Here is a 21,134-nt window from a genome sequence, read left to right on the forward strand (position 1 = left end):
ATTTTATTTTTTATAGAGAGAACATCTATTAAAATTTTTGAGAGAAACTATATCAAATTTTAGAAAGATAAACTATCTCAAAATTTTTATGGAGAGAAACTATCTCAAAATTTTTATAGAGAAATTATCTCAAAGTTTTTAGAGATAGAAGCTATCTCAAATTTCAAATTGTTAGAGAGAAGAAATGTCTCAAAATTTTTAGAGAGAGAAACTATATCAACTTCTAAATTTTAAAGAGATAACCAATTTTAAAATTTTTAAGGACAAACTATCTCAAATTTTTAAAGTTGTTATATTCTCTCACTGTCAGTGGGTTTCCAATAGTGTTTTCCAAATATGAGAAAAAGCATGCTCGAGTTATTTCTCATGTAAATTGTATGCATATTTAGATATTTTTTGAACAATTGTTTCATGCAGGCTGGAACACATTTCTAAAATATACGGTTCAGAAGTATAAAACATCTATTTTAAAGATGGAAGCAAATAGGCCGTCTATCGAAAAACAATTGTAACTAACGGCTTAAAAGTTATCTTAATATAATTATTATTTCTATTTTGTAAAATTTATTTAATTTTCATATTCATGATCTCCATGTTATAGAATATATATTCTCTTAAAAATAGGTTTAAATTATATTTAAAAATATATTTATTGTCAAGCCCGTATTTCTAAAAGAATAATGATCTTATATGACCTTTTTACGTGCATATGTGTAAGATTTTAAAAAATCACCGTTAAATTTGATATAAATCTTTAAAAAAATCAAATCTCATATTAATGTAATAACTTTTTTTTATACCTATGTCAAATTTAATAATAACCTTTAAAAATCTTATACTAACGGTTGTGGGAGGGTTACCCACCGACCCACTCACCAACCCACCTTGAGGCTGGAAAAGGTTGAAAAAGGTTTCGCGTCAAACATAAAAGTAGAATGTCATCTCAACATGAAAAGTGCAATTTATATATTTTTTATGTTTTTTTGGAAGTTATCAAAACTGTTAGTATATATAAAGTTGTCTTGAATGCGTGGTGTCTGAAGTGGGTGCTAGACACTAAGCAGTACAATGGCTGTGAGGTTTCCTCTCTCTCTATCTTCATTCCTCGAGGGTCGCACGGAAGCTAGGGCAAGCCCACTGTTAGCCAAGGGTGCACCAAGGTTCAACTGGGGGGTGCGGGGCGCCTCGAGCCCTCCAACTCTCGAATCGACGCCTCGACGCTCTGCAAATTATAGGCCCAATCTTTGGGACTATGACACCATCCAGTCCATAAGGACTGAATACACGGTTAGTCCTTGGCTCTAAAATAAGGCTATTAGCATCCCCATTCCTAGAAATTCCTGTTGATTTCAGCTATAATTTTGGTGAATTGCAGGGTGAGTCGTATAAGATCCGAGCCGAGGATCTAAGGCAACAAGCCACACTTATTTTTGAGGCCACTGATGATCCAATGGCTCAGATGGAAGTCGTCGACAAAATCGAACGGCTTGGAATTGGCTACCTCTTTGAGGACCAAATCAAAACCGTTCTTGATGCCATTTACACCGATAACATCCGAGGGTCGTCAGGCAATGATGTACATGCTGTGGCCCTTCGCTTTCGAATCCTAAGGGAACATGGATATAGTGTTTCTCCAGGTACTCCAAACACACTTTCTCTATCTATATATCTCTTTCTCTCTCTCCCTTCCCTCTCAATCTCACTCTCCTGATACCCATACTTATTTCTGTTTGTATATAATGATTTTTACCCATTCTTTATTATGTAATATTAAATGGATAAATATATAATAAAATTATTTATCTTTTGTATAAGGTGGTCACAATTAATTTTGATATTTGATCAAAAATCATAGAGCCCATCCAATAACATATCAAAGTGGGTTTTCAAATTTATTAAATACACTAAGAGCAAGAATGTTAAATAATTTAAATTTTAAGCGGAGTTTGATGAATCTCTCTCTAGATTCAACCATGGCTTCTCACTCCTCGTCATTGGTTTCTCAATCGTCAAGATTCAGAGCAGCGCATCATCTCATCAAGAGAAATCTAAGAGAGAGTTGAGAAAGAGAGGGAGAGAAGAGGGAAGGAGAGTGGTGGCCAAGCCTTGGCCACTTTCCAAGGCCCTCTCTTTCTTGGGCAAGTGGGGAAATGCCCTTCATTTTTTTATTTTTTTTTAAAAACTACATTTGAGAACAGAGATATTTAAATAAACAAAAAAACAAAAAAAAAATGCCCCGGTCAGGGACGCGAAGATTCTGAGCCGAGACTGACCTTGGTTTTCTTGGGATTTCAATTAATGTGGGAGTGTTTTCCGTAGACATCCTAGTAAAATTCGAACTGCTCCAATTATAGGTGAAAATTACAATGAAAGTTGGTCGATCTACTTTTTCTTATATTTTTTTCATAATGACCCTCGATCAATTTGAATTTTGAATTTTTTTAGTTTCTTTTTTAGTTTTTTCATTACAAAGAAAGTTGGGGCACTGCCCTACTAAAGAAAAAACTAATAATAATAATAATAATAATAATAATAATAATAATAATAATAATAATAATAATAATAAAATTTAAAAATCAAAATTCAGGATGACCGAAAGGCATTATAGAAAAATTAAAAATGAGTGGGCTGACCCACATTCATTATAATTTCTGCCTATAAGTAGAGCATTTCTTATTTTACCTAAAATTTTAAGTTATGTAAGTAAATCACTCTTACTGTGGAGAAATATCTAATTCATAACACATCTAATGAATGATATAATTGATAAAGTCTTAAATTCTAAATATTTTTAAATGACTATGCCAATACAATAAAAGACACGAAAATTTTAGGAAACGAGACATACTAAATCCTATTTTTATGACATTTTAACGGCGAGAGCTTTCCTTTATTTTTGGATAATAGCCCAATGATAAAACAACTTTGACATTTCATATGTTTTTTTTTAATTTTCGATTTTATAATAAAAAATTTAATACTTCTGACTATAATTACAAAATTGGCTTTAATAGAGAACAAAATTTTGAACAAAATTTTAACTATAATTTGAACAATAATTCATTTCGAGAGAGAGTGCGAGTGAAAATAACTCCCACTTTCTTTGACATTTGTAAACTTTGTAGATCCCATGAATGACTTTTTAGCATATTTTTGTAAGGGAAGTGCTTTTATCTTGCCCAAGAACCTATAACTTTCATGTGATCCCACTTCTTAGCCGTTCAATCTGAATCGAACGGCTGCTATTGTTCATACCCCAATGTCACGCTAGACACTGTTTTATTTTTCATTTTTTTCTACAAAATATTTTTGGATGAAATTTTAGGTGTCCCATCATAAAATTAGGGTGAACCTGGGAAAAAAAATTAAATATTTTTTGTAAAAATAAATGACAAAAATGAACCTGAAATTTTCAAAGGTATTCTGGGAATTGTTCATCTTAAAAATATTTTATTATTATTTTGTTCATGTGTGCCCCTAACATATCTATGTATGGCCCAAATTTTGCTTTAAAATTATTTATAGAATACAAACTTAAAATAAAAAACTCTGAGCCGTCCGATCAAGATTTGACGGTAAAAGCCAATTTGTGATATTGTAACTCAAGTCATCTTAGCCATCTATATAGATCTGATAGCGGAGACAAAGGGTAACATATACTAGATATGTAGGTGGGGGTCACATAGAATCCTTTTTGTAAGCACTCCAATTTACACAACATGATTGTGATGAACAGATGTATTCAACCCCTTCAAAGATGGAGATGGGAGTTTTATTACAAAAGTGAGTGGAGATGTGAAGGGTATGTTAAGCTTGTTTGAAGCTTCATGTATTGCTTTACCAGGAGAAGAGTTATTAGATGAAGCTAAGGCCTTCACTTCCAAGCATTTGAAGGCTAAGATGTACAGCATGGAACCATTTCTTAGAGAGCAAGTGCACCATGCCCTAGAGCTTCCCCGTTCTCGGAGAAAGGTTAGACTGGAAGCCAGATATAACATCGATGTTTACAAAGGGGAAAAAGAAAGGAACCCAATTTTGCTTGAACTTGCAAAGCTAAATTTCAACATGGTTCAATCCTTTCACGTAGCAGATCTTAAAGAAGTGTTCAGGTAATGTTCACCAAGGTTTTAAAAATACTTCAAAGCATTTTATATTATGTCCTATCAAGAGAAAATAGGGTTGTTAGATATATTTAGAGAGTGAATAAGAAAATGGGGAAAATATCAACTAAATGACCATATTATCATACAACATCATTAAAGTGGTCAAATCAACCCATCTAAATTAGGATTATTATGATTTAAGTTTCACAAGTTATCTTTGTTCAAGGTTGGGAACCCGAGCAAACAATGATTTTTCAATAATTTGCCCGACTTAATTCGCTTGAGCCAAATGATAATAAAACACCTGGTTTTTCAGGTTTGGCAATACAAAACAATAACGATATTATTCTGACTTGCGATGGTCCAAATTATTAAATTACCGTTGCTTATTTAGAGTTACCAATCCTTAAGATAGAACAACTTGGTTATTATTTGATATATTATATGAGAAGGTATCTGATTGAAATGAAACTATAAAAGTAAAACTGGTACCATTAATTAGAATCGTTTGATTAGACTTTGTAAGATGATTTGACCATTTACCTTATATTTTGCCAAGAAAATATAAATTTATATATGAACTTCAATACGAGAGCTCTGTGGAACAATTTTTCTTTAATTAAGTTTTTGAAGTCCTTTAAGATTGGTTTTGTCGGTCTCTGACTGATTTCTATTTGAATTTTAATAATTTCCAAATGCCCAATATTCATATGAGTCTATCATGAATTTGATTTATTGAAAACTTCAAAACTAACCGTTGCCAAAAAGTGATATAAAGAAATTTTACATCCATTATTGATTAAAAAGAACGTATTGCCGAATTGTGAATAAGAAGTATTTATCAACAGGTGGTGGAGAGACACAAGGCTGAGTGAGAAACTTCCTTTTGCTAGGGAGCGGACCTTGGAGTGTTTCATGGTTTCTTCTGGGGTAGCTTATGAGCCTCAATATGGCAGGTCAAGGAGGGACATGGCCAAAACTAACATTCTTTTAACAGTAATAGATGATGTTTATGATGTGTATGGATCAATAGAGGAACTAGAGCTCTTCACTGAAGCAGTTGAAAGGTATGATACTCGCTAAATTACTTATTCCATATGTTCATAAACATCAATACATTTTGTCAATGTAATAGGGATTAGATCGGCCACCGAACTGGTGAGGGTTTTGATCTAGTCAAAGCCAGTCCGACAACTAGTTGAATCGGTTGAACCAATTTTTTGAAATAAGAGGAGAAAAATGAATATAATAATTTGAAAACATGTATTAAAATTGGCCATCCCCGTTTAGCTAATCCAATCATTTGGAACCAGTTAGTTTGTCCACCCAAAACAGATTAAGAATTGGTTACATATGGCTTTTTACCAAACTTGATTTTTACTTTAGATTCAAACCATCAGTTCATTGCAGCCATAATCTGCGCATATTATAATTGTGAACCATACTATGCTCTACCAAAGTCATTGAATTGAACCAAAATTGTCCTCCAGTGCAACCACTTAACATCAACCGGACATTATTAATACATTGAGCCCGAAGTTTGTATCAAAATCCTAGGGATTGATATGTTATTGTCCCATTATATATATTATACTCACAAAATGATTTTTCCGTAGTTTCCTTTTATAGGTTAGCTTTTATGCCCCCATTTCTATTGAGTGCTCTCACCCTAATATAACATAGACCATATGTATCTCTCATAGAAATGGTGCAGAATTCACATATCAATGTTGCCATTAAATGCATGAGGTCTAAACTAGCCTTCTTATATTATTATAAAATTCCTCCCATGTCATAGTTTAGTTTTCTTTAAAGGGAATTTAAATCCTCTATTTCTTAGAAAAGTGTTGCAAACATCACAAAGCAAGGATGTAAGTGAGCAAATCACCCATGAAATGTCATAAACTAAGGAGTTAGGTCAACAAATCCCTCAATAAAATGGAGGATAAAGCAGGGCAGTGTGGCTCTTGTATTCAACTACATACTCTTATGTCCTTGAATCAACAGATGGGACCTCAAAGCCATGGAGTCACTACCTGAGTACATGAAAATCTGTTACATGGCCTTGTACAATACTGTGAATCAAATGGCCTATGATAGTCTAAAGGAACAGAGCTGTTGCATCATCGGATCCCTCAGCAAAGCGGTATGCATTTCCTATTTAACTTGGTCTCAATATCCATTAAGTTTTATGTGACTTACCCATGTGAAGTTACTGATGCATATATTTCTCATGTTACAGTGGGCTGGCCTATGCAAGGCATGCTTGAAAGAAGCAAAGTGGTTTCACAGTGGGTACAAACCAACTCTAGATGAGTACTTGAGCAATGCCTATACTTCAGTTGCGGGGCCACTTTTTTTGATTGCTGGTTATTTTCTCTCTGGAGAGAGAATTACACAAGAAGTTGTTGATTTTTTAGAACAAGGTCCAAAGATTGTCTGGTTCTGTTCTATCATTCTACGACTTACCAATGATATGGGAACAAGTACGGTATGTGCACCACATTTGATTTAGAAGTTCAATTGAACGTTATTTGATTTTATTAGCTAAAGTAAAGAAAATGTTACAACTAGTAAATCGCAGAAATTCTCTCATGCACATTTTGAACTCATTTTATCCAAGAATTGAGAAAGTATATTGCTATTGTGCATGAAGGATGAACAAGAAAGAGGAGATGTACTTAAATCAATACAATGCTACATGCAAGAGACTGGTGCATCAGAGGAACAAGCGCGGGAGCACATTAAGGATTTAATCAATGATATATGGAAGCATCTTCATCAAGAATGCAGTACTCCATCTCCACTTCCAAAGACCTTCATGAAGGATGCTTTAAATATTGCAAGATCCTTTGAGTTCATGTATCAATATGGTGATGGCTTCGGTGTTACTAGCAGTACAACACTTGATCACTTCAACTCCTTGCTCTTCCAACCCATTTGTGTTGATGTTTAGGGTTTATTTTCCTTTCTTGGATCTAAAGTAATGATACAAAGAAAGTGGAATGTATGGGTAGTTAAGATAGTGAGATGTTATTTCTATCTCTATGTAAAAGTAGAATATATGGGTAGTTAAGATAGTGTGGGAAGTTCTCTCTCTTCCCGTAGGTAATGGGTAGTTATCCAACACGTAAGTAGTAGGTAGTTTTATTGTAAACGCTTATATATATGGGCTCCATGTATTGAAGTGATGTGTGCATGTGGTTGTAGATATAAGCAACTTATAGAAGCAACCAACATGTAATTTTACGTAATGTGTTTGTGTTTATCTCTCTAAAAAAGAAAGTGAGTGCGTGCTTTCAATTATCAGTGGTATCAATGCTTTATCCAAAAACTTGCAACATGATATCAATGCCTTATCCATAAAATTTCAACATGGTATCAGAGCTCAGCTCAAGTTGTGAAGAGAGCCCAGATTGTTAAACGGAAGCATGGTGGGCCCATAACCCACAGAGCACAGGTTGTAAAAAAAAAAGAAAAAAAACCAGAAGAAGATAAGCATTAGAGTAGAGAGCACAGGTTGTGACAAAAACAGAACCAAAAAAAAAAAGCATCAGATCCCAAGTTGTAAAAAAAAGAAAAGATAGGCATTGGTGTGGAAAGTCTAAGTTGATGATAGGCATTGGAGAGCTCAGGTTACCAAAAATATAGGCATTGGAGAGCCCAGGTTGTCAAAAAGGAGATAACGAGATCACATTTTGCCAAAGAATTTGGTATGGAAATTTAATTCAGCAGGTCACGAACAAAATTTAAGAGAAATGTTATAAAAATTTTAAAAAAAGTTGATAAAAATTTAAAATCTATTGCCTAGCATGTGTTATTCCGGAGTGAGCAAATCGATAATATACTCCCCTGGGACTAAGCAATCTTTTAGCATTTCACAATTGCTCCTAAGCTTATTTACAATTCATAATTCCAGCAGACTTTCTCAAATTTTGCTGTTTTTTTTTGTTATAGGAAATTGTTCCATGTGTCAGGAGACACATTTTTATTTGCGTACCCCGAGGCATTAAGCATCCATCTTAAAGATGGTTAAGATGGATGCAAATGGGTGTGTTTTTTAATTTAAAAATTTTGGCAGAGAAAATAGTCTTTGCTTCGTTTGTAGGCATAAACTCGTCAAAAGGGGTTCGATAGAGAATGGGTCATGTTAAATTACGATTTGGGTGACAGACTAGCCATAATACCGTCCATGTATCGTTGGCAATACAAAATTGGACGCTCGCACAAGTATGCATTTTAATAATAAATGAAAAAAATCAAATGAAAAAAACAAAAACAAGGGCATACCCCGAGTCAGGGCCCTAGGCCCGACCTTCCTAACTTGGTAGATCCAAGCCTCAATCTAGGACACCTAAACTCAATTCTGTATCTTTTATCGAGCGAAGGTATATATCTTCTTTAGTTTAGTTGTTTTCATAGTCAGTTTTAATGCTTCTAGGTGTTATCAAACAAGTCAAATGTTTACATTTCTTTTTAATTTTTTTCATCTTGTTTTTATACTAAAAATCAATTATTTTTTAAGGGGGCATTTTTTTTTCATTAAAAATGTAGAGGCGGGCATGGAAATTCTATTTGGACGCACTATTTTGCTATTCTCAAGATTGTTGAAGGTATTCTAAATAATTTATCTAACATTATTTTTCATATCTTAATATATTCTCCCAAATAAACCTTGTAGACATTCGACTCCTAAAGCTTTTCATATCACACACATGACCCATCAACTATTTTTTCTTGATTTTACCCCCAATCAAAAAGTAATTGTTTTAAAAACTATAACTACCCCCTGTCAAATATGTCTCTCTACCCGCCCCCTCTCTCTCTTTCTCTCTTTACCTTCCCTCTCGCTCTTTCACTCTCTATCTACCCTCCCTCTTTCTCTCTCTACCTTCTCTCTCTCTTCCCACCTTTCCTTCTCTTGGGTAGAGCGAAATGGTAGGTAGAAAGAGAAGGTGAGGGCGGGTAGAGAAATAAAGAGAAAGAGGGTAGGTAAAGAGAGGGCAGGTAGAGAGAGAAATTTGACTGATGGTACTTTAGTTTTTAAATCGTTTACTTATGATTGAAGGGAAAAAGTAAGAAAAGAAAAGTAATTGGGTCATAATTGCGATACTAAAAGTATTAGAGGTAAAATGCTTATAAAATTCAAAGGTATTCATATTTTTTCCTTTGGAATATTTGTCTAAAAGGGCTGAGGGCATTAAATTTGTTTAAAGGGAAGCATGGTGGGCCCAAAACCCATAGAGTTGTAAAAAAAATGGAAAATGAAAAAAAGAAGATAGGCATTGGTGTGGAGAGTATTGGTTGTGATAAAACAGAAAAAAAAAAAAAAAAAACATCGGATCCCAAGTTGTGAGAAAACGAAGAGATATGCATTGGTGGGGAGAGTCCAAGTTGAGGATAGGCATTGGAGAGCTCAGGTTACCAAAAATATAGGCATAGGAGAGCCCAGGTTGTCAAAAAGGAGATAAAGAGATCACAAGTTGCCAAAGAAGTTGGTATGGAAATTTAATTCAGCAGGTCATAAACAAAATTCAAGATAAAGGTTATAAAATTTTGAAAAAAAGTTGATAAACATTTAAAATCTATTTATTTAATTTCCTAGTCTAGTTCATATGACACACTATAGTAGTCAAAATATTTTTCTACTATTGATTCCAATTTTCAAAGTTGAATTTCTTAAATGTGATGATCTTTGAAAAAGAAAATGGAAATTTTTAAAAAGTGAGGAAATAAAATTGGAGAGCTCTTGATGTCATATTTTTGCAAAAGATTTCAGAAAATGAGATCTAAAAAAAAAAAAAAGTTCTAAAAAGGGGACATGAGTAGTCCTCATGAGAAATCCATGCCTATGTAGGCATAAGAAAAATGAAAAATGATTTTTTGGGTAAGAAGAAAAACATGACACAACAGTCCTGATATGTTGTACGATGGAAAGGCATGGGAAATCCATGCTTAGGGTAGACATAGGAAAAATGTTTTTTGAAAAACTGAAAATAAACATCGCAGTCATAGTTTTTCATGCCATAGAAAGGCATGATGATGGTATGAAAGGGCATGAGGGTGTCTAATGAGAAAGCAAAAAAAGGAAATTGTAAAAAGCATGAGGGTGCCTAATGAGAAGACGTAAAAAAGAAATTATAAAAGGCATGAGGGTGCCTAATGAGAAGACGTAAAAAATAAATTGTAAACGGCATGAGGGTGCCTAATGAGAAGGCATAAACAAAAAAGCGTGTTTAGAAAACACAGGACAAGAATAAGCAAAAACAAGTAGCAAAAGAAGAAGAAGAAAAAAAAAAAATAGAAGAAAAAGAAACAAGAAGCAAAAAAAGAAGTAAGCAGCAAGAAGCAAGTAGAAGAAGAATAAGCAAAAACAAAAAAAAAAGGAACAAAAAGAAGCAAGAAGCAGAAGAAGAAGTAACAAGAAACAAGAATAAGAAATTAAAAGAAAATATGAAATTTTGCATCTAGGGGTATGTTAAAGATGATGAAAAAAAGTAGAATGTATGGGTTAAGATGGTGGGAAGTTATCTCTATTTCTCTATGTAAAAGTGGAATGTATGAGTAGTTAAGATAGTGAGAAGTTATCTCTCTAATGGGTAGTTATCCAACACGTGGGTAGTGGGTGGTTTCGATGTAAGTACCTATATATATGGGCTCCATGTATTGAAGTGATGTATACTTGTAGTTGTAGATATAAACAACTTACGGAGGAAACCAATAAGTAATTGTACGTAGCGTATAAATGTGTTGTGTTTATCTCTCCAAAAAAAAAAGTGAGTGCGTGCTTTCAATTATCTGTGGTATCAGCGTTTTATGCAAAAACTTGTGACATAATATCAAAGCCTTATCCATAAAATTTCAACAAAGTCATTGTTGCTCTTCCATATCATTAATATTGATGTTTGTATTGATGAATTGATGCTAGATAATCAAATACTGAATAGTAACCTCTTAATGCACCCCAATGGATTACAACTTTGGTATTGTTTTCTATCCGATGAATGTTTAGAATTTTGATTCCTTGGAATGGATGGTTCATTATCATGAATCAATCTCTTCTATGGGGCTAGAAGTATGCAACAAATTGCTATCAAAACTAGGACCCTTTGTCTAATTTCTTTCAAAGCTACCATACTGGTTTCTCATTTCTTTCAAATTATCACTATTTTAAAATTCATTATTATTCACCCTAGAATACCCTTTCAGCCGAGATCTCCCTTTTCTCATTTTAAATAATGTAAAAAGGCATCATTATTTTTGGCAAAAACAAACAAGATATTTGTAATCCCAAAGTAAAGGACCATGATGTTCATTTTGGGTTACTGGTTCTGAAAAACGCAAGAGTCTATCAAAGCATATGTAGATCTCACAATTGAAGCAGAGCGTTCTTTCTCTACATTTTTTATCATTTATATTCATTGTATGTAGATCTCGCAACTGGTGTTAGAAATCCTACACGAAGCTCATGCATTGAGATTTTTGGGTTATTTGTGAATAACTTCTAGGCCATTGTCTCATTTCTCAAGGTCAGACGTGTTACTGGTGGGAAATAGAAAGCACGGTGAACCCACAATTATAACCATGGGTAGTTGGAAGAGAGAGGGAGAGAGAAGTATGGAGATGGAGAAGTAGCTAGAGAGAGAAAAGAGAGAAATTTACATGTAATGAATCTTCTAATTTATCCATACATATATATATTGAGGAATGATTTCATGTAATGGTTGTATAGTAATATAATGAAACGTACTCCAAAAATTATGTTAAAGACATTTGTTTGATCTCAATTTTGAAATATACACTCTTTTCATTTCAATGATCAATCACAAAAAGCAGATTTTGAAAACAAAACCTAGAAAGTTTGTTTTTAGGGCAATTAACATAGGCTGTCTATTTCGATATGATGATTAGATTTAGGCCTTCAAATGATTTTTTTGTTTCCAATTTCTTTAGATAGCTTTATTATCATTAGTCAATAATGTAAAAAAAGTAAAAAATGATTTTGAGTTTACAAAAGCCCAGATTTTGAAATTTGTCAAATGAATGGTCTAGATTCGCTATTGGAGGGGACTCATTTTGCCCATATGTAAGGTGCAAATTGAATTTTATTTTTTTGAGGATTGATTATTAGGATGAAGAGAATGTTTTTGCATGTTTTGGAGTCGTACAAATGCCAAAAGCATAGTTTTGTAGAAGTGTATGTGTGTGTGTGGGTGGGTGTGTGTGTACGTATGTTCACGTTGGGTTTAGGTCAAGTCCAAAACTTGGACCCGTACCCAGATTGGGTCGAACCGCCGGGTAAACCCGACCCGTTTGCCACCCAACCGTTACCCATATTTTTTCTTTTCTTTTCTTATCTTCTTTTAATTTATTACACGTTAGGATCCATGGCCCAGTTTGGTCAGGCTGGGCTAGGCCCGATAAGGATATGGGACGGTCTCGGGCTAGGGCTATCTTGAGCCCAACGCAAGCCCTTTTCCAGTCCTATTGCGTGTGACATTATAGATCCTATAGTCGATGCGATTGTGATATTGTGCGTCAAAATTAATTGGTCTTATGTGTGTGTGGCATTTATAGATCCCATAGTTGAAACCCCCTGTGAAAACGTAAGCATGAAGCTTTTCTCTATCTCATGTCTTGTTTTGAGTTGCCTTTTTGACATCCACATGCGTTGGGCATGGTTTTTGGCGCACGACAGCATTGTTTTTTTGTGGGGAAATAGCAAAGTACTTCCTTTTGCACCAATTTGAAAAGGGTGCAAGTGGCATACAGATGCATCTATGGCTGTAGAGGTAAGCTGTACCTTCAAATTTTATCATCGTATATAATTTTGTTGTAAAATGTTTTTAGGATCATTTTAAAATCCATTTTCATATCTAGTTATAAAATTTTAAATTTAAAAAATGGTTAAAATCAAGTTCATCGATAAACACATGAAATCTTGAAAATGGACAGTGTAGATAATATGTTGTAAAATGTATTATTTCTGAGACTTAAAATCTTTTTCTTTTTTTCATGGTCATACTCAATCAAAGGGTATTTCAACATTAAAACTAACTTTTCTGATGGATATTTGAGGTGCATCCGTAGTTCTACATTATAAGATCGCATCCTTATATAAGCTTTTACCAATTTCGAAAAGACCTACTTGAGGCGGATTTCCACAAGGTAAAGTGGACTCTTTCTACATAATAGAAATACATGCATCTCCATCAATCCTTTGTGACTGAGAACCAACTTGGGGAGATAAAGAGAAATTTTGATTATTCACCAGAAAGAAAAATAAAGAAAGGATAAATCTGCACTTCTTTATGACTTCTAGAAGAGGTTTCGGTCATCTTGGCTAGTCGGTTCTCACCGAGTAACAGTGGTAACAGATGCATCTATGGTGTGTATTATGCGCATGAGCATGATATAGTATGTTCTCTAAGGAGTATAGTTTACTTCTACACTTTCATAGAAGAACAACTTGCGAGGATTTTTTTCAATCTCAAAAGTACATAGAGGGTCTTATAGATATTTCCTTTATTAGATTAATCTATGGGTTGAATGATAGGAAAAGAAATCCCCAGGCCACAAGGTGGGAATTAATTTCTAGGGTATATATTACTCACATGGACTTAAAAATTACGGTAGTCTTTCTACCGTAATGACTTAAAAATTACGGTACAAGTAGTACCATAATATACAAATCAATTACTACGGTACATAAAGTACCGTAATACAATGTTGGAACAATGAACTGCGGTACGTAGTGTACCGCAATAAAGCAAAAAACAATTATGGTACTTATAGTAACGTAATTTCTTAAAAACAAATAACGCTAGACATTATACCGTATAACCTTAATAAAATATTACAGTACCAGTAGTACCGTAATGCTTCATATCCCCTTTTCACATTATAAACCCCCAAATCAAACCCTAATGGTAGAGAAGAGGCTACCCCTTTTACGGTCTTCATTGTGCCGTATTAACGCTGCTGGTGTTCAATCTCAATTTCTCTCTCCCTCATATACCTTTTTCAGGTAAGATTTAATTTCATATATTTTATTTTAGAGATTTTCGTTTAGTTTTGTAGTTCTTTGAGCAATAAATAGAAAATCCGCCAAGCATTCTTGTTCTCTGTTATTTCACCATAAAATAGATTGGTTGTTGGCTTATTTTTTATAAATTGGAATCATCTACAAAAATCCATGTCCTGACTCGCAAATCGATCAAGTTTGATGACCATGGAAATTGTTTGATCTTGGGGTTATTTGAGCGAAAAATATATTGTCCACATGAAAGATGGTTTATGTTTGTCTATTTGTAGAACGATCCAAGTATTGAACACTACAATTATTATTTGAAGTTCAAACGCATGGTTTTGATTGTTTTATTTTGGATTTGGAATTAGTTCATTCTAATGTAAGCTGTTTCATTTGATAGTGCACTTTGCTGTAATAATATCAGCTTTATATTGAATCTGCTGCACTTCTTTGATGGCATGAGTTATTGTTTGGATTAGAGTGTAAGTTTCAGATATAGTGGTTTAAATATAGGTACCAAATTCATCAGGGATTTAAAGAATACTTGGTAGGATATTTGAATATCATACTATTGTGTCATTTATTATGAAAATGTTTATTAATGAATAGTTTTTTGCTTTTTGATGTACAATGATTTTTTATGTATGATGGCTTTTTGAACAGTGAACATGACAAAAGATGCACCTTTCCATGAAGGTCCTGAGATTCCTTCATTGCTCACTAGACAAAGAGAACATATATCACAGAGGATATGGGAAAGGGATGTAAGTAGAAATATTTAGAATTATATTCTGTGTCTATCATGTTAGTTAATTAATATATTTTTTAAGTATCTGAAAATGACAAATTCTATTTCAGGATCAAAAAAATATCCTCAAAATTGATGAGAAAACTAATGCAAATGTTGCATGATCGTTAACAAACAATGACCAAATTGATTTGGTCAGGAGATCAAGATTGTATCCTTTGACTATAGTATCAATGAATCAACATGACCGTGGCACATTATTTACAATCATCGAGAGGTGGCACGCTGAGACAAACACGTGGCACTTTAATGCAGACATCGGAGAGATGATGCCAATACTTGAAGATACCTGGAAAATTCTTCGGTTAAAGGTGATTGGTGTAGCTGTAACCGTGAGGAGAGTGGAGAACTACGAGGAACATATAATCTGCATGATAGGACAGCTGTCACCTGGTCATAGTCATTCCTTTATCCGACGGACATGGTGGAGGAACACGTTTAATCAGATACCAGAGAACTATAACCGTACTACTCTTATACGATACACCTGTGCCTACCTCTTATATCTTGTAAGGTGCACAATATTTACGGATTCCACAGATGGTACAGTCCCTACAATCTACTTACAACTTTTTTAGGATATTCACGTAGCTGGTCAGTAGCATGGGATGCAGCTGCATTAGCATTTTTGTTTCAAGCCTTGTCAAAGGTTGTTCATGCTGATCATCAACAATTAAGTGGATCAACCACTTTTTTGCTGGTAATTGTAGTATATTAGTGTTTTGATACTTTTTTATAAAGTTCAATTGATATTTCTTAGGAGCATGAATGTGTTTGGTGCATTAGGCGCATGAATGTGCTTTGTGCATTAGAAAGCCCGAATGCCATCACAAGCCACTCATATAGTCCATCTCGAGTTTTGAATGCGGTCTTCTATTTATCCCTAGGACGAATCCGTATTTGATGGTACCCACTCCTTAAATCAATCTTTGAGAAAACCTTAGCTCCACTAAGCATATCTAACATATCATTGAGTTTGGGTATGGAAAATCGGTACTTGATTGTACTTTTGTTAATTGCTCGACTGTCCACACACATCCTCCATGACCCATCTTTCTTTGGACTAAGTAATGTAGGGATAGCACATGGTGACATGCTTTCTCGAATCAATCCATTCTTAAGCAAATCAACAATTTGTTTGTGCAACTCTTCATATTCCATGGGACTCATTCGATAATGGGCCAAATTCGATAGGCTAGAACCGGCACCAAGTAAATGTGATGCTGAATATTTCTGATTGGAGAAAGACTATTAGGTAAATCTTCAGGCATCAAATCTTTATATTTCTCAAGCAGAGGTTCAAGAGACTTAGGAATTGTAGTCGGTACATAATTTTTTTTTGCGAGCAACACATAAATCACATCCATATCCTTCCTGCCCCCTTTTAAATTTTGCACATTAAAGCACTTTGAACCCTCCTCTTTAGCGGATTTAGGTGTAGGAAGTTGCTTCATATGGTAGATCATGATATTAATACCATCTTTAACAAAAGAATAAGTGTTTGGTCTAGTTTTATGTACCATATCATGATGCATTTCCTATTTAACTTGGTCTCAATATCCATTAAGTTTTATGTGACTTACCCATGTGAAGTTACTGATGCATATATTTCTCCTGTTATAGTGGGCTGGCCTATGCAAGGCATACTTGAAAGAAGCAAAGTGGTTTCACAGTGGGTACAAACCAACTCTAGATGAGTACTTGAGCAATGCCTATACTTCAATTTCGGGGCCACTTGTTTTGATTGCTGGTTATTTTCTATCTGGAGAGAGAATTACACAAGAAGTTGTTGATTTTTTAGAACAAGGTCCAAAGATTGTCTGGTTCTGTTCTATCATTCTACGACTTACCAATGATATGGGAACAAGTACGGTATGTGCACCACATTTGATTTAGAAGTTCAATTGAACGTTATTTGATTTTATTAGCTAAAGTAAAGAAAATGTTACAACTAGTAAATCGCAGAAATTCTCTCATACACATTTTGAACTCATTTTATCCAAGAATTGAGAAAGTATATTGCTATTGTGCATGAAGGATGAACAGGAAAGAGGAGATGTACTTAAATCAATACAATGCTACATGCAAGAGACTGGTGCATCAGAGGAACAAGCGCGGGAGCACATTAGGGATTTAATCAATGATATATGGAAGCATCTTCATCAAGAATGCCGTACTCCATCTCCACTTCCAAAGACCTTCATCAAGCATGCTTTAAATATTGCAAGATCCTCTGAGTTCATGTATCAATATGGTGATGGCTTCTGTATTACTAGCAGTACAACTCTTGATCACTTCAACTCTTTGCTCTTCCAACCCATTTGTGTTGATGTTTAGGGTTTATTTTTCTTTCTTGGATCTAAGGTATGTTACAGATGATGCAAAGAAAGTGGAACGTATGAGTAGTTAAGATAGTGAGATGTTATTTCTATCTCTATGTAAAAGTAGAATATTTCTTTCTCTAACCTTGTGTTTAAAGAGATAAAGGAATTGGCTGCAAAATTTAGATAGAGACTTACATGTAAGAGGGGGTGCGAGAGAGACTAATATGAGAGAGAGAGAGTGTCCTCAACGTGATGAATTGAGGGAGTGAGAGATATAATGCATTGAGGGGTTGAAAAGGGGAAAAGCATAAATTTTTTTTTTTTGAACGAGATGAATTGAGAGTGAGAGATAAAATGGGGTTGAAAGGGAAAAAAATGACAAAAATATTTTTTGGGTTGAGGTGATATAAAATAGTTTGTTGGGGGCTAACTTTTATATTAAAAAATGAATAAAAGGGGATATGAGAGATGAGGGGGTATGTTGAAATTTTTAGGGGTTTATTTATTTTGCTTGAAAGGAAAAAGGGAGGAGGATCTATCGTGAAATGCAATGAGCAATTAAGGTTTCATACAAAATTTTCTCAAAGGGAAACTTATCAAATTATACTTACGATTTGAATTATTTAACATCTTATCGATTAGTTTTTATCTAATCTTAAATTGCCCATTACTCGTTTGATCAAATATCAAATAGCCCATAAAATGACGTATCAAAGTGGCATTTGAAATTTGTTGAATATGGTAATCACCAGGGGCTAAAATGTTAAATAGTTCAAAGTTTAAGTGTAGTTTGATAAATTTCTCTAACTAGCCGTTGACAAATGTAGTATGTCACTCCTTACAAAAGAAACAATTTTCACGTTTTTTTATTGGGAGAAAGGTTGGAGTGGAAGCGACATATTACATTGATTTTTACAAAGGGGAAGAAGAAAGGAATTCAATTTTGCTTGAACTTGCAAATACTTCAAAGCATCTTAGATTATGTGCAAAGAACAAGTATCATTGATTTTGGAGTGTTATGATTTAAGTTTCACAAGTTGCCCATATTCAAGGTTGGGAAACTTAGCAAGCAGTGATATTTCAGAAAATTTGCCGACTTAAGTGGCTTGAGCCAAATTATAATAACACTATGATTTTTCAGGGTTAGCAATACAAAACAATCATGATATTATTGTGATTTGCTATTGTCCAAATTATCAAATTACCCCTGCTTCTTTAGAGTTATCAATCCTCAAGACAGAACAACTTGGTTATTATTTAATATATTATGTGAGGAGGTACCTGATTTAAATGAAACTTAAAAAGTAAAGCTGCTAACACTAAAAGGGGTTATGATTTTGTAAGATGATTTGACCATTTACCTTATATTTTGCAAAGAAAATATAAGTCTATATGAATTCCAATACTAGATCTCTGTGGAACAATTTTTCTTTCATTCAGTTTTTTAAGTCTTTTAAGATTAGTTATGTAGATCTTTGACTGATTTCTTTTTGAATTTTTGATAATTTCGTAAGGCCCAAAATTCATAAGAGTCTATCATGAATTTCATTTATTGAAAAATTTCAAACTAACAGTTGCCACAAAGTGGTATAGAGAAATTTTTACTTCAATTATTGATTAAAAAATATGGACTGTCGCATTGTGAATAACAAGTATTTATCAACAGGTGGTGGAGAGACACAGGGTTTAGTGAGAAACTTCCTTTTGCTAGGGAGCGCATCTTGGAGTGTTTCATGTATCACTCCCTCTCAAATAAATGGCGTGGAAATCACATTTCAATGTTTCTCTACATGCATGGGGTCTAAACTAGCATCCTTCTAATATCATAACATTCCTCCCTTGTCATAGTTTAGATTTTACAAAAGGGAATTTAGATCCACAATTTCTTAGAACGGTGTTACAAACATCACAAGGCAATGATGTAAGTGAGCAAATCATCCATGAAATGTCATAAAATAATGGGTTAAGCCAGCAAATCCCTCAATAAAATGGAAGACAGAGCCAGGCAATATGGCTCTTTTATTTAACTGCTTACTCCTATGTCATTGAATCAACAGATGGGACCTCAAAGCCATGGAGTCACTTCCTGAATACATGAAAATATGTTACATGGGCTTGTACAATACTGTGAATCAAATGGCCTATGATAGTCTAAAGGAACAAGGCTGTTGTATCATAGCACCCCTCAGCAAGGCGGTATGCATTTCCTATTAACTTGGTCTCAGTATCCTTATAGTTTTATATGACTTACTTTTGTGAAATAACTAATGCATATATTTCTCTTGTTATAGTGGGCTGGCACATGCAAGGCATACTTGAAAGAAGCAAAGTGGTTTCACAGTGGGTACAAACCAACTCTAGAAGAGTACTTAAGCAATGCCTATACGTCAATTTCGGGGCCACTTATTCTGTTTGCCGGTTATTTTCTCTCCAGAGAGAAAATTACACAAGAAGTTGTTGATTGTTTAGAACAAGTTCCAAGGATTGTCCGGTGTTCTTCTATGATTTTACGACTTACCAATGATATGGGAACTAGTACAGTATGTGCACTACATTTGGTTTAAAATTTCAATTGAGTGTTATTTGATTTTATTAACTAAAGTAAAGAAAATGATACTAATAAACTGCATAAATTTTCTCATGCACATTTGAAACTCATTTTATCTTAGAATTGAGAACGTACATTGCTATTGTGCATGAAGGATGAACAAGAAAGAGGAGATGTACTTAAATCGATACAATGCTACATGCAAGAGACTGGTGCATCAGAGGAACAAGCGCGGGAGCACATTAGGGATTCAATCAATGATATATGGAAGCATCTTCATCAAGAATGCCTTACTCCATCTCCACTGCCAAAGACCTTCATCAAGGATGTTTAAAATATTGCGAGGTCCTTCGAATTCATGCACCAATATGGAGTTGGCTTTGGTGCTATTGTTCGTACAACACTTGATCACTTCAACTCTTTGCTCTTCCAACCAATTGGCGTTGATGTTTAGGATCTATTTTCCTTTCTTGGATCTAAAGTCATGGTTGTTCTTCCATTTCATTAATATTGATGTTTATATTGATGGATTGATGCTAGATACTCCTAAGTGTATACTAAGAAGTTGAACTTCTATAACTCATGATGTCGTGTTAGCATCTTCAAATACTGAATAGTGACTTCTTAATGCACCCAAATGGATCACAACTTTGGATGGTTGGTGTTTTTTAATTTTTAATTTTTTCTTATTTATAATCCGGTGGGGAAGACATGCCCCATCCTTTTTGTTTTTGTTTTTTTTTCAAATAGTCTAGGAGTTAGTTTTTCGAATGTGTTAATGGGGTGACCCGTTTTTTCAAATAATTCAAGAGAGTTATTTGAAGGTGTTAAGGGGGGTAGTGTCAATGAAAATAGAAATTACAATAGAGTGACTAGGACTACAACCCCAACCCCCTTTCTCGGGCAATTGGTGTTGTTTCTAAGTACTCTAGTCAATTGATGCTTAGTGTGTTGATTCCTTGGAATGGATGGTTCAAGATCAGGAGTCACTCTGTTCTAATTATTGGGCTAGAACTATGTGACATATTGTTATCAAAACTATCACCCTTGTTTCTCATTTCTTCCCAATATCAGTATTTTAAAGTCTTTTGTTATTCTCTAGCGGTAGGGGAGGTAATGGACCCAGATCCGACCTAGGACCCGACGGGTAGACCCGACCTAGGTTTGGGTATGGATTCAAAATTTAGACTCAGCAGGTTAGGTTTGGGTCCAAATCTTGGACCCAAACACTATTCAGGTTTGGTTCCGCGCCGATCTAGTCTGGTTCTGGGTCTGGGTTCCTAATTATATTTTCAGATCTTAATTTATGAAATGTATTGAA

General features: G+C 34.3%; 3 protein-coding genes across 3 annotated transcripts; all 3 read left to right on the plus strand.

The window, feature by feature from the left end:
• Positions 1-1,039: 1,039 nt before the first annotated feature.
• Positions 1,040-7,388, plus strand: LOC18443017 ((-)-alpha-terpineol synthase). The gene is made up of 7 exons (XM_088855713.1): positions 1,040-1,287; positions 1,376-1,637; positions 3,737-4,109; positions 4,952-5,170; positions 6,111-6,249; positions 6,346-6,594; positions 6,760-7,388. The coding sequence occupies exons 1-7, from the start codon at positions 1,069-1,071 to the stop codon at positions 7,057-7,059; spliced, it is 1,761 nt and encodes a 586-aa protein (XP_088711839.1). The 5' UTR covers positions 1,040-1,068; the 3' UTR covers positions 7,060-7,388.
• Positions 7,389-15,207: 7,819 nt separating this feature from the next.
• Positions 15,208-17,278, plus strand: LOC148779275 ((-)-alpha-terpineol synthase-like). The gene is made up of 4 exons (XM_088856629.1): positions 15,208-15,406; positions 15,520-15,641; positions 16,565-16,825; positions 16,979-17,278. Exons 1-4 carry the CDS (start codon positions 15,208-15,210, stop codon positions 17,276-17,278), a joined length of 882 nt encoding a protein of 293 aa, XP_088712755.1.
• Positions 17,279-19,279: 2,001 nt separating this feature from the next.
• On the plus strand, positions 19,280-20,441 carry LOC148779276 ((-)-alpha-terpineol synthase-like). Its single transcript, XM_088855714.1, has 3 exons — positions 19,280-19,461; positions 19,557-19,805; positions 19,968-20,441. Exons 1-3 carry the CDS (start codon positions 19,339-19,341, stop codon positions 20,145-20,147), a joined length of 552 nt encoding a protein of 183 aa, XP_088711840.1. The 5' UTR covers positions 19,280-19,338; the 3' UTR covers positions 20,148-20,441.
• The last annotated feature ends 693 nt before the right edge of the window (positions 20,442-21,134 follow it).

This window comes from Amborella trichopoda, chromosome 13, assembly GCF_054954075.1.
Source record: "Amborella trichopoda isolate Santa Cruz 75 chromosome 13, AtrichopodaSantaCruz75HAP2 v2.0, whole genome shotgun sequence".
Lineage (NCBI taxonomy): Eukaryota > Viridiplantae > Streptophyta > Magnoliopsida > Amborellales > Amborellaceae > Amborella > Amborella trichopoda.

Coding starts and splice junctions, on each gene's coding strand:
- LOC148779275 (XM_088856629.1), top strand. CDS start 15,208: ATGATGCCAATACTTGAAGATACCTGGAAAATTCTTCGGTTAAAGGTG. Junction 15,407..15,519: donor GATACCAGAGAACTATAACC/GTACTACTCTTA, acceptor CAACTTTTTTAG/GATATTCACGTAGCTGGTCA. Junction 16,826..16,978: donor CAAGTACGGTATGTGCACCA/CATTTGATTTAG, acceptor TTGTGCATGAAG/GATGAACAGGAAAGAGGAGA.
- LOC18443017 (XM_088855713.1), top strand. CDS start 1,069: ATGGCTGTGAGGTTTCCTCTCTCTCTATCTTCATTCCTCGAGGGTCGC. Junction 1,288..1,375: donor CCATAAGGACTGAATACACG/GTTAGTCCTTGG, acceptor GGTGAATTGCAG/GGTGAGTCGTATAAGATCCG. Junction 4,110..4,951: donor GATCTTAAAGAAGTGTTCAG/GTAATGTTCACC, acceptor ATTTATCAACAG/GTGGTGGAGAGACACAAGGC.
- LOC148779276 (XM_088855714.1), top strand. CDS start 19,339: ATGGAGTCACTTCCTGAATACATGAAAATATGTTACATGGGCTTGTAC. Junction 19,462..19,556: donor TAGCACCCCTCAGCAAGGCG/GTATGCATTTCC, acceptor CTCTTGTTATAG/TGGGCTGGCACATGCAAGGC. Junction 19,806..19,967: donor ATGATATGGGAACTAGTACA/GTATGTGCACTA, acceptor TTGTGCATGAAG/GATGAACAAGAAAGAGGAGA.